The sequence below is a fragment of the Camelus ferus genome, chromosome 6 (assembly GCF_009834535.1).
Source record: "Camelus ferus isolate YT-003-E chromosome 6, BCGSAC_Cfer_1.0, whole genome shotgun sequence".
NCBI classification, from domain to species: domain Eukaryota; kingdom Metazoa; phylum Chordata; class Mammalia; order Artiodactyla; family Camelidae; genus Camelus; species Camelus ferus.
In genome coordinates this window covers 12,424,437-12,437,519 of record NC_045701.1, presented here as the reverse complement: position 1 = coordinate 12,437,519, position 13,083 = coordinate 12,424,437, and the positions used below count along the sequence as shown (strand labels likewise).

Genomic DNA, 13,083 nt, shown 5'->3' with positions numbered 1-13,083 from the left:
ATTTCTTAGGCTTCTTCATTGCCTCCTCGTTGTTGGCACTCAAACTTAGTTCACTAAGTATAAGCCTCATAAAAGACAGTTTATTCAGGAAATTGGAGTTTCAACTGAGGAACAATTCATCAACTCCTGTTAATATTCAGCTCACTTCATCAAGATCTATGACTTCAAGGGATAAGAGTTCTATATAAATCCACCTTGTACATGAAACTACTAGGAAAAATATCTACTTTTGCTAATATATTCCGAAGTACAATTTAGTGTTTACAGAATATTAATGTAGGGAGAGACCTTTGCTATCATATACTACCACTCTGTTTATTTTTTTCACTTTTGATTAGAAATCTGAGAGTCAGAATGGTGTTTTGTCTCCCTATGAAGGTTGTGACTGATGTTTTTACTTTGTTTAACCCACACAACTGTATACTCATGCTTATTAGCAACACTCCTTAGTTCTTCTATGGAGAGGTTAGTCTAACCCTGATACAGCAGGAGAAGGAAGCAGTGGTCATTTTTGTTGGCCTAATATTTTACGCATTTTTAGCACTAAATCATAAACATACTTTAAAGGCAGTCGATCCTTTCAGATTATGAAGTCTGTACTTGTTACCAAAAGGAAAATGCTTTGAGATTGTCTTTGACAACAACAGCAGCTGTTCCCACTCCCATAGATGGGAGAAGTTTAAAAACCTATCATTTAATTTTGGGGAGGTGGTGCGGTGTGCAGGTGGAGAAGGAGTGACGGGTTATATTTTCTCCTGCTGACTCATATGCTGTGAATCAGTACCAGGGCAATTCGGTTGTCTGGATTCTTTCTACATAACACAACTTTGGAAACTTTCTCACTTATCATATAGAGTCAGCGTGACTTAGGGGAAAGAGCATGGATTTGGTGTCAAAGGGACCTGAGTTTGAACCGCTGCTCTGCCACATAGCAGTTCTGTGATCTCAGAGAACTCACTGACGTCTTTGAACCTTTCTGTCTGTAAAATGGGGACAGCAACTCAGGCGAATTTGGTTGTGAAGACTACATTTAGAATGATGATTCTCTTCTTCTGTTTTGTGTTTGCTTTGTTCAGAGGGAAAAATTCATAAAGCTACTGGACCAGTTGCATAACTCTTTAAGGATTGACCTGTCAAAGTATAGGGTATGTACAAAATTATTTGCCTAAAGGTAAAAGATTCTGTTTGGCTCAGATGATTTCTTGTCATATTGTAAAAAAGTATATATATTCATTATGTAAGGGAAAAGTAAACATACTGACCTTGGAATCTTGGGTCCTGTACCAAGTAATCAAGTAGACATCCCTTGTTCAGGTACCTGGCCCACATAAGCCTACAGCAATACTGGGGTGTGTGTGTGTGTGTGTGTGTACAGCTTTAATTTTATAACTCTTTTACTAACCAGCAGACTGAGTGGCCCTCAGCTAATTCATGAAGCATACATAAGGCCCCGTCCTCATCTTGAGAGCTCACCCCTTCTTACTGAGAAATTCTGCTATTTCCTCAGCTTTTGAGAGTCCTACTGGGATTCACTGCTTAATTCACTCCTTCTAGATCAATCAAATGTGCTCTTTTGAAGCTGTCCAGAGTTCATTGTCAGCAATTGTATGCTTCACCGCCAGGTGAAATATACAAACTCACACAAACATATTCTTGTGTGTGAAAACATGTAATTTGAGTGACAAAATATCTTAATGACCAAAAAATTTAGTTACAGATTTTATTTACAAAAAAATAAATCTGCAGTAACAACTATGGCATTCTTTAACAGTTTATTCTAAACATCTTTCCATACCTGCACACATGTATCTCCCCTGCATTTATTTTTTAGTCTCTTATTGATGGTCTCTTTAACTGTACGAATTCTGGAAATTATAATTCCAAATTTTGTCAAACTCACCTTTCATGTTGGAACTCTGGACAGCACTATGGGGAGAGAACTGCTTTACCAAGCAATGAAAATTTTATTTGGAGGCAAGAAGGACCTTGAGGCCACCTCATCCACCAGCACTTTGACACCCCACCTCAGCTTGAGTTCATGACTATCAAAAAGTTACCTGTGGTTTCCCTGATGGCTCTTTAAAAAGCCTATCTGAGCACATGCTAATGTGAGAAATTTCTCAATGCTAAAATTGTTTCTTTGATTAAATATTTTTATAATTAGATCTTTCCTTTCCTTCAAAATTCTGAACATCTGCCATTTTTAGGTGACATTTCTCACCAAAGTTCAGTAACAGAAACTTTTTAAGTCCACAGAACTTCAGGGAAAGACTATGCAGTGCAGTCCTTTTTTTTTTTTTTTTTTTCCTCCTTTTTAACTGTTAAAAGTTTCTTCATGGCTAAAAGTAAACATAGCACATGTGAAAGTTCCAAAAAGTATTTTGAAAAAAATAACCCAAGCTTGAGAAAATTATAGAAAAATATTTTCAAATATATGCCAACCCTCCGTCTTTCAGTAGGAAAACTATGCTATTAAAAAAGGATGAATAGCCTAATAAAACTGTGTTAATGATATTATTTTGTATGTTTTTATTGCATTGTGGGAATAGACAGACTGTGGCTTTCTAAAGACTAAGATGAGATTATTTCCAGCTTGTTCAGTTTCTGTGATGTTTTACAGAAAATAGTGTAAGAATACTGTGGGGCTACTTTTAAAATTTTATACAGTTTACTTCCCATTTCTTTCACAGAAAGCTGGTTGTAGTTTATTTCCCACTGGAGGCTTAATGTTGCTCATTTGCCCATTGTCTGTTTCCTAATTAACCAGGAGAACTTTCCTGCCAGCAATGCTGAAAGACTCCAAGATCTGAAATCCACCGTTGACCTGCTAACAAGTATCACCTTTTTTAGGATGAAGGTACGTCATTTGTTTTTGTCACTGTCCCCGCATGACATAACACATTTCTTCCCTGGAAAGTTCTGGCTTTACCCTTCTTTGATCAGTGTTTTTCATCCTCAGTGATTAGGGTGTGGTGCCTTTGCCTGAGCTAAATGAATCTTCCAGTGTAAGGTGTGTTGAAAAAAGGATTATCCTCAACACAAAAGATATTCTGATACACTTGGCTCAAATCCATCTTAAGCTCACTAAGAATGTTAAATGGAAATGGAGTTCACTTCGTGTTTTAGTTTTCACTCGAATGTCTCGCTGACTTATTCATTGCAACAGAGAAGCCGACTCTTTTAAGTGTACCCTAATTGTAGCAACTACCATTTTCTGCCCTGGGAATGTCTGTATCAGGATGGATGTGATTGCTTAATCTATTAGTATAATTAATTATTATCTACCAAGCTAGGCAAACATTTATTTTTAGATATATCTCCTTTGCTTTAATTGCATGTTCTCTGTAGTCATAACTTGGCTTGCAGGACAATTCATATAAAGCATTTCTTAAAAACATTTTGTCAGGCTCTGGACTAAACATGTTTGCTCTTTGAAAGAGTTTTATGAATTTTTTTTCAGGAAATTCCTATACAGTTGCCATGATTATCTTAAATTGGTATTTTATAATATAAGAGAGACAGAAAATAAAATAATATTCTATCAATCATCAGTCCTTCAACGTTCAATTAAAATCATTTTGTTTAAAGTCATGGTTCAATTAGGTGACTGGGATAAATAGTTTACATCAATGCTGATCAACATCTGCAGGAAGGGTGTGCAGCGAGTGATAGTGAGACCCAGTACTGGGCTCAGTGGGAAAGGGGATGCCTGCCATTGACATTGAGGGGTGAGGGATGGGAGAGAGGGGAGGGAGTGCCAGCAACACTGCTGCATACCTGCCCTGCCTTTCCTCAGTCACCAGCCTGGCGGTGTTTAGGAAACAAAATAATCTCAAACTTGCAGCCCTTTCTCCCCAGCCCTCACTGCCAACTGATGGCCTTGCTTCTGATTTCATTGGAAAAAAACAGGAGCAGCTCCTGGAGACCTGAGACCACGTGCTCCCACCACCCACCCCTCTGCCTCCTTACCTGCATCTGTGTCCATTTACTCTTCCTTCTTTTTTTTTTTTATTACTATTGATTAGCTGTCTGTTCTCCTAGAAAAGGCCATCTCTTCCGCTTGTGCAATTAATCGCACCCCCTTCTGAGTACACATACGTCGGTCTAGCAATCCTCCCCGCTCACCTGAACTTTCAGACTTCCCCTCTCTCCTGAATATTCTGTCACCAAACATGCCATCAATTTTCCAGTCTTAAAAATACTGCTTGACTCCACTTTCTTCTCCAGTTACTACCCTAATTCCTCTTTTCCTTTAATACCGAAACTCCTCAAAATAGTCCTTTGTATGTTTTCTTTCCAATGTATTTTCTCACATTATCTTTTGAACACATTTTCTCCTCTCATTATCTTTTTTTTTTATTGCAGACAGTAAAATTCATTGGTTTTGTTATACAGATCTTTAGTTTTGACAGATGTGTGGCTGTATAACCACCACTACCATTATGATCCACAACAGTTCCATCAGCCTCCAGGATTTCTCTTGTGCTTTTCCTTTATAGACAACCCTTCTCCAACCCCTTGAAAAGCCACTGATCTGTGGTCGTTCCCCTACAGTTTTGCCTTTTCCGGAGCATCATGTAAAGGAAATAGTAAGCTATGTAGTGTAGCATATTGGCTGTTCATCCATCTTCTTGAGAGTATCTTCAGTTCCCTCCTTTTTATTGCTGAGTAGTAATTCTTTGTTATGCATGTATTCCAGGCCTTTAGGTTGTTTCCAGTTTGAGGTCATAACAAATAAAACTGTTACAAATATTCAGGTACATATTTTTAGTGTTAATGTAAGTTTTCATTTTCCTTGGGTAAAGACCTCTGAGTGAGTTTCTTCAGTCATTAGGTAAATGTTTGTTAAACTTTACATGAAATGTCCCCTGTTTTCAAAGCAGTTGTACAGTTTTGCATTCCCAGCAACCGTGTATGATTGTCCAGTTGTTCTACATCTTCTGGTGAATGAAGCTCTTGATATTTTTCATGATTTTAATTTTTTTCAACCATTCTAATAGGAGTGACATTTTATCTTACTGTGTTTTAAATTTTACTTTTATATTTCTTAATAGTGTTCATCACCTTTTCTTGGGCTGATTTGCCATCTGAGTTTATTTTATGAACAGTTTGCTGAAATGTTCTGCCCGTTAGGTTATTTTCTTATGGGGCACTGAGTTCTTTACGTGCTCTGGATACAAGTCTCCGGTCAGGTACTTTATTTGCTAGTAGTTTCTCCCTGTATGTGCTTTGTCTTTTCATTCTCTAATGCTGTCTTTTGCATAGGACAGGTTTTTAACTGATAAAATCTGCTTTACCAATTTTTCTGATTATGGATAGTACTACCAGCTAAACTAAGGTCACAAAGAGATTTTCCTGTTTTCTTCAAGTTGTACTTTACCTGTTATGTTTAATCCTGAGTTCCATTTTGAGAGTCTTTTTTTTTTAAGTAAGGTATGAGGTATGGGCCAAGGATTATTTTGTATATGTGTGTTCAATAGTTGTAACACCATTGATTGAAAAGATCATTCCTTATTAATTGAATTGTGTTTCCATCATTATTAAAAATCAGTTGGTCATATTTGTTTGGACTCAGTGTTGTCCAAATGTCTATAATTTCACCATTATCATGCTGTCTTTATTTTTTTTCATCCAATTGACTTTTTTTTTAATTGAAGTATGGTCAGTTACAATGTCAATTTCTGATGTACAGCATAATGTCCCAGTTATGCATATATGTATATACACATATATTCATTTCCATATTATTTTTCATTAAAGATTATTACAAGATATTGAATATAGTTCCCTTGCTATGCAGAAGAAATTTGTTTTTTTAATCTATTTTTGTATATAGTGGTTAACATTTGCAAACATGCTGTCTTGATTACTGAAACCTTATAGCAAATCTTAAAATTAGATAGTGTGAGTTCTTCACCTTTTTTGTTTTTAAGAATTGTTTAGATGATAGTTTATTTCTTGTTGGGATTGCATTAAATCTATAGGTCGATCCACAGAGAACTGAAATTTTTTAAATATTAAATCTTCAAATTCACCCTTATTTTTGGAGTCTACTCCAATCAGAATTTTGCCCCATCACTTCACCAAAAATGACCTTGTCAAAAATCACCAGTGATCATCACTTTGCTAAATCTAGTGGTCAGTTATCAATCCTTGTCCCACGTTGTTCAGTTTCACTTAATATATTCCATCCATCCTCCCTCCAGGAAAGCTTTTCTTCCCTAGACTCCAGACACCCCTCTTGCTTCTTTTTCCTCCTGTCTCATTGACTGCTTTTTTCTCTTCTCTACTATTTTATTCTTTCTCATTTGTCTGATGTCACTGGGCTAGAATTACCCAGGATTTATTTTTGGGACCCCTTCTCTTCTCTGTCCAGACTCATCTAGTCTCATTTCTTTTAATTCTTCTCTTAGCTCATACTTCCCAAACTTAGATCACTAGTTCAGGCATCTCCACTACTCCAGACTCATTTACCCAAATGTCTACTTGAAATCCACTTGTATGCATCATAGGCTTCTCAGTCTTAACCTGTTGGTAATTGAGCCCCTGATCTTCCAAACACAGCCTTGCTCATCTAAGTTGAGGATACCTCCCTTGTACCAGTTACTTAGGCTAAAACTTTGGGGTCCTGACTCCTCTCTTTCTCTCACACCAATCATTCAATCTGTCAGCAAATCCTGTTACCCCTTCCCTCCAAAATTAACCAAAATAAAATTTCTTCTAAGAAGCTCCTTGCTTTGCACCATAGCCTAGGCACTGTCTTCCATGACTGAATTACTGCTCTAGTCTCATGGCAGGTCTTTCTTTTTCCATAAGGCTTCCTCATACTGCCTTAAGGTGAGGTGGTATAAGGGAGCCTTAAAAAAAGTAGGTTACCTTGCTCTTCTGCTCAGATAGTCAGTTTCTTCCCACCTTGCTCAAAGCTAAGATTCTTACAGTAGTTTCTATGTGATTTTCCCCCTTGTCTCATCCTCTTACTTTTCTAAATTCATCTACTGTTGGAGTCCTCTGTACTAAATTCTGTTCCACTGAAACACTTGCTATCCCTCTTCTTCGTTCTATTTTTCCTGCAACATGCATCATGTGATATACTATATTGATTGATTTATTATCAACTTATTAGCTTCCTGAGGAAAGTGATTTTTGTTTCTTTTGTTCCTTTCAGTATTACCATTGTCTGATATATAGTAGGTGGTAAATATCTGTTGAGTGATTGAATGAATTATAAGTGAATATAATCCTGATTAGTGACTTTGTTTCTGTTTGAATATTTAGTTATGCTCATTTTCTGAGTTGTCACATCAGAAAGTTAAAGGAGGTGTTTGTACATTTAAAATATTTCTAAGACCACATTTTTCCTGAATACAGAAATATCAACTTAAAGTGTTTATTGAATATTGTTTGAGTTGTTTATACTGTTTATACAGCTTTTGAATTTAAGCAGATACTTTTTCCATCAGGTTCTGGAGCTGCAGAGCCCTCCAAAGGCCAGCATGGTGGTGAAGGACTGTGTCAGGGCTTGCCTGGACTCTACATACAAGTATATTTTTGACAATTGCCATGAACTCTATTCCCAGCTCATAGACCCGGTAAGAAAAGATGCTCGTCTACTTTCTGTTTCTAATAACTGCTTCCATAAATTTTGAATGACAGTAAGTGGGAAAGTACATTGATTCAATTTCACATTAACTACATACAGGTTTTATGAATTTCCTTATGTTTCCTTCACATTTGAACATCACTTTTATATACGTGAATTATTCACTCCTTACAATAACTTCGTGTACTGAAGGTGGATATTATTCTTCAAGTTGTTCAGGTGAGGAGTCAGTTTCAAAAGAATTAAGTGATTTTGCTTAAGGTCACTCAGTGAGGAAATGGTAGATTTGGGATTAGGATTTAGGATTTCAACTCCTACTCCTGTTCCCTTCCCCTAACACATACTGCCTCTGTTACCATTTTATCTCATAGAAGTGATGGATGGGAGCATATTTATAGCATAGGATGGCAACACTGTCACATATGTAAACTAATTATTAAGAAATATTTCAAAACACAAAAGAAAATACAGAAAGTAAACCAAACATGCATCTGCTTACCACCTACATGGCCAACTGTTAACGTTCAGCATTTGTACTCTGCTCTTCATTGTTTAAAGGCACTCACTGTTAGACATGAAATGGCATCTCACTTTGTACGTCCTTCAAATTTCATCTCCATTCCTCTTCCTTCAGAGATGAACACTATCTTAATATTGGTGAATTTGAACATCTTTTCACATATGCTCAAGGCACACTTCAGTTTTATTTTCTGTGACTCCCATTAATTCCTTGCTGATTTTTCTCTTGGCTTGCTCACCTTTTACTTAGCATTTATAGAAAATTCTAAAATATATTCTAGGTACTAATCTTTGTTGGTTATGTGATTTTTCATATATTATGCCCCTCTTTATAGGTGATGGGTCTTTTGTTGCATTGCAGTTTTTTAATGTACACTATGATTCATATTGCTATTACTTATGTAAAACTAGTGTTTGGGGTTGGCTTTTTTACGTGAATCTGTTGCGCCTCACTTACCTGAAGAATGCAGTTGCTCCACCAGATATTGAAAACTGCAGTTACCTGTGCAACTTCCTGGTTACTTGAGTGGGAAGGATTCTAGAAAGCATATTTTGGGATGAAAGCGAGTGGGACTCACTAGGTTTCAAGCTGACTTTCTCATAGTATTAATCCTTTCTGGGGTCACTGATTCCTTAGCCTAATAGGAGAAAATAACTAAAGCTGGAGTCTGTCATTGCGTAAGCTAAAGAGCGTATAACCACGTAATTGTTCATAACTTCAGCTGAGCATCCCCACTAGATGTGCTCTAGCTTGGAAACTTGGTTCTCTGGGATTTCTAGGGGTTAAATTGTCTCTCACTTATAATCTACCCTTGGGTGGCTTTCTAATGGCTCCCCTTTGTCTCTTCTCCACTCTCTCTCTTCCTCCCACAAGGCTCTTTCAATTCTTCTCCATTTTCAACATCATTGTCTTTTATTTTACCCAAAAGATAAAAATGAAGCTTTTTGTTACACCATATAAGTTACCCATACATAACATCATAATCAGTCTTACCAGACTTCACCAGCCTTAATTTTCTACTCCTTGCAATTCAGAACTCAAATTGATACCCTCTCATGAGCTCTAAATTCTGTTCATTTCTATGTATCGGCCATCCTTTTCTACAGCCATATGTTTATCCTTTTCTGTATTCCTAAAACATTCTTCCCCATCCTCTGCTTCCATCAGAATCCAACTTAAATATGACCTCCTCTCCTACTAATTCACATTAAGTGGATAAATCAAATCATCAAGGTCAAGTGGCATACCTTATTTAGTGTCTTTCTAATATGTTAATAATAATAAATAACAGTTTTATTTATAGAAGATATGTAGAAATAGGCACAGTTCCCATAAAGCAACCATGCCTCTAACAAAAAGCAAATAGATCATAACATCAAAATGAATATACTATAGCTTAATATTTGTTGACTTGACTTTAGGAAATGTTTATGTGATTTTCTAACCAACTGGTATTCTTTTTAGGTAGATAGAGCTATAGATCTTATATGAAATCTTGTCAATGTAAGGACTGTTTGGAGCTAAGCTTTAAATTTAAGAAAAAGACTTTTCCTTAAAGATTGTTATTCCTTGAAATTCTAAAGAAAGCACCCATTGGACCTGAATAATTTAGGAATCTGATCCTCCCTAGAGCCCTTCTGAAACCATCCAGAAACAGCTGTATTGATTAAGGCTTATCTTCTTTCTGTTAACTGAGCCATTCTCCTAGAAACTCAAGTTAAGAGCTTTTTTTTTTTTTTTTTCCCCTCACACTATACGCCTGAATGTCCTCAAATTCTGATGGCTTTATCTTCAAAATTAAATACCTTATCTTCATAATACATCCAGAATCTAACCACTTTTCACCACCTCCATGCTCCGCCTGGTCTGAGCCACCATCATTGCTCACATGGATTACTTTGTAATTTACTAATAGAGCTCAGTGCTTCTACCCTGCAACCCGTGTCTGCTCTCAACAGAGCAGCAAGAATGATTCTTTTAGAAAGTAAGTCAGATCACATCTCTTTTGCTTGTAATGGTCTTAATTCCCTTCATTTCAGTCAAATTCAAAGTCCTTTCAATGGCCTGTAAGACACAGGATCTTCCCATATTGCACCTTCCACCCGACTTACTCTGTCACTCCATCCTTTATACACATCATCATGTGAGTGGAGAGCCAAGTAAGCGCTTGCCCACAGGAAAGTAACATGAACAGTGCTGTGCCCCAGTCCCCATCACAGTGCCTGGATCATAGGAGGTGCTCAAAAATGAATTTGTGGAATGAATTGAATAAATGAATAAACAATAACTTTTCTCAAACAATATAAGAATTTATTAAAAAAGAATTTACAGGCATATTTAACTTCTTATAAACAAGGCTGAAAGAGGTGCCCTGTTTTGTGGTAGACTCTTCAGTGCTTGCCTCCTGCAGTTGTACTGGGTTGTGTCGCAGGGTCCTGGACGAGATGTAGGAGGAGATGATGAAAGGCACATCTAGTCGCAACTCTTAAAAACATCCTAGAGTATCTTCCTGCTCTCTCTCCTGCTGCAGTAACCTGGAGGGACACACACTCCAGATGATGTAGCTACTAGGTGGAGGAGGGCTATCCAGCCAGCTATGAACTTTGGATATTTAAGAAGTAATCTATTACTGCATTAACTCATGGAGATTTGGAGATAAATTTCTTGCCACAGCAAACTTGGCTTATTTTGACTAATAGGCCTTCAAATCCATTTCCAATTTGCCACCCAAACTATCTACTTAAAAAACATCTGTGTTCAGATGACTGTCCTGTCTGTAATCCCTGTTCACTCATGGCATTAAGTCCAAAGTCTTTGCTGTTATCCAAAGGCTGGCTAAGATGTGAGCTCTATCTTTCCTTATTTCAAGTTAATTTCTACCTTGTTTTGTACGATCCAGGACACTAAACTCTACGATGCCTTCATCAGCATTGTCTTTAACTACCTGGATTTGCTTCCCCCGCCCCAAACCCCATCATTACTAATTCTGTCTCATCTGACCTTTCCTTCAGAAAGGACCTGTCTTAGCTGAATTAGGTGTTCCTGCTCTCTGCCCTCACAATACCCTAATGTGTCACCACCAACACACTTATCATGCTGAATTTATTTGGCATATAATATGTTTGTCTGGCTTGTCGTCCCCACTAGACTGCGTGTTTCATCTTGTAGCCCCAGTGCTCAGTGCTGTGCCTGACAGAGTACAGTGATAAAGTAATTAATTAACAAGAAACAAATTTTATAAAAGCAGCACTCTGTTACTTAGTTATTTATAGTCTGTTTCAGTGACTCCACTTCCAAGTCTGTGGTCAAGAACATGATCTCTGATACCAAAACCCCTGAATTCAAGTCCCGCCTCTCCTGCTCATTAGTTTGTGACCTTTGATGGGCTAGTCAGCCTTAGTTTCTTTATCAAGACACGCTTTATCTGAGTTCTCTCTAGATAATGTAGTGCCTGAAACCAAAAAAAAAAAAAAAAAAAAAAAGAATTTCAGGGTTGTTAGACACAGTATAATTCTGATTATTTAAATGTGGAAGCATATTTTTTTCTCCAAAGGGGTTTTGAAGAACCATATAAAAATAGTCCTCAGAATAAAAATGAAAAACAGATTTGAGAAAAAAGTTGAAGTTGTTGCAGTTAGAAGAAATAGGACTGTGGTCTGCAGAGGCCAGCTGCCACTCACGGAGCAGCGTTTACCTGGGCTGAATCGCCAGGCCCGTGTTTGTCCTTCAGTTTAGCATAACTCAGAGCGCAGGTGTGGCAGTGTGGACATAGGTGACTGATCTCCTGCATAAAGGCACATGAGAGACCAATCTACAAACTAACTCTGTGATTGAATTATATTTTATTAATAATGAGTTTAAGAATCGTCTCATGTTTATTAGCCTTTTGAGTAACAATTTTTTTATAAAAAAATGCCTCTTCATATCTTGTACCTATTCTTTAAAATAGAATCTGTCTTCTGGTTGCTATTCTGGAGTTATTTCATTCTTTGTCAGCTTTTGGCATTGCAGAGATTTTTCACAATCTGTCTGTGTTTCTCTATCTTTGTCACAGTGTACATTTATAAAAATTTTCTATTTTAATATAATCAAATTGACCAGTTTTTCTGATTAAAATTTGAGCTTTGGAGTATTAAAAAGTCCCACTCACCCTCAAGTAGAGGGTCTCCTTATATGGAATTGAACAGAATGGGTGTGTTCTAGGTTGGTAATAATGTAGATCAGGAGGAGATGAGATTGTGAAATGATGATAAAGGAATAGGTGGAACGATGGATGGACAGGCAAGACAGGTGGATATATGACAGGTGCAAGGTCAAGGTACCTGTATTTGAGATTCCAATATTTCCCCTACCTCAAGTAAAAAAAAAAAAAAAAAAAAAGAGTAAGTTAAGCCTACATTTCTGGAGCAAAATATTCTGTTTTTGTGTATATGGAATCTAGTACCTAATCTTCATAAAACCTTTCAATTGATATGAATTTGGCATCTAACAAGTATAGAACTGGGTTAGATGTATTATTGATTTATTATTATTATTACCTGTTTCACATGGTCATACACAGCGATAGGAATGGTGACTCCTGAAACTGCATAAGGTTGTAGACGTAGAACCACCCTGGAAGAGTCTAGAAGTAGAACCAATATTGCATTATGTAATTTTGTTTTGTTGTGTTCCCACTGTAGAAACCTTTGTTCTTAAAGATGTACTTCATTCACAAATAATGACAGGCAAAAACGAATTAATCTATGATGTGCTTCTTGGTAATTTTTTAAATCTTTAATTAAAGTGTTTAAAATGTGCTGTTTCATTGAAGGTTATACATGGAGTCAAGTCATGTCACTTATAATTTATTTTTTCACACTGTGACTTTTATAATTACTTGGGAAATTAATGGGTCTTGAATCTGCTGCTTTTAAAATACAGTTGTGGAGTCAGATGGGCATTCCAGTAAATCAAATTACTC

At 36.8% G+C, this 13,083-nt stretch overlaps 1 protein-coding gene across 1 annotated transcript in view; it reads left to right on the top strand.

Moving 5' to 3' along the window:
- Window positions 1-13,083, top strand: part of UNC13C (unc-13 homolog C) — a 638,789-nt gene that overhangs the window by 417,427 nt on the left and 208,279 nt on the right. The window contains exons 23-25 of the mRNA XM_032481154.1: window positions 1,077-1,145; window positions 2,768-2,857; window positions 7,461-7,589. Of these exons, the coding sequence (XP_032337045.1) occupies window positions 1,077-1,145; window positions 2,768-2,857; window positions 7,461-7,589 (288 nt within the window). The remainder of the gene's footprint in view (window positions 1-1,076; window positions 1,146-2,767; window positions 2,858-7,460; window positions 7,590-13,083) is intronic.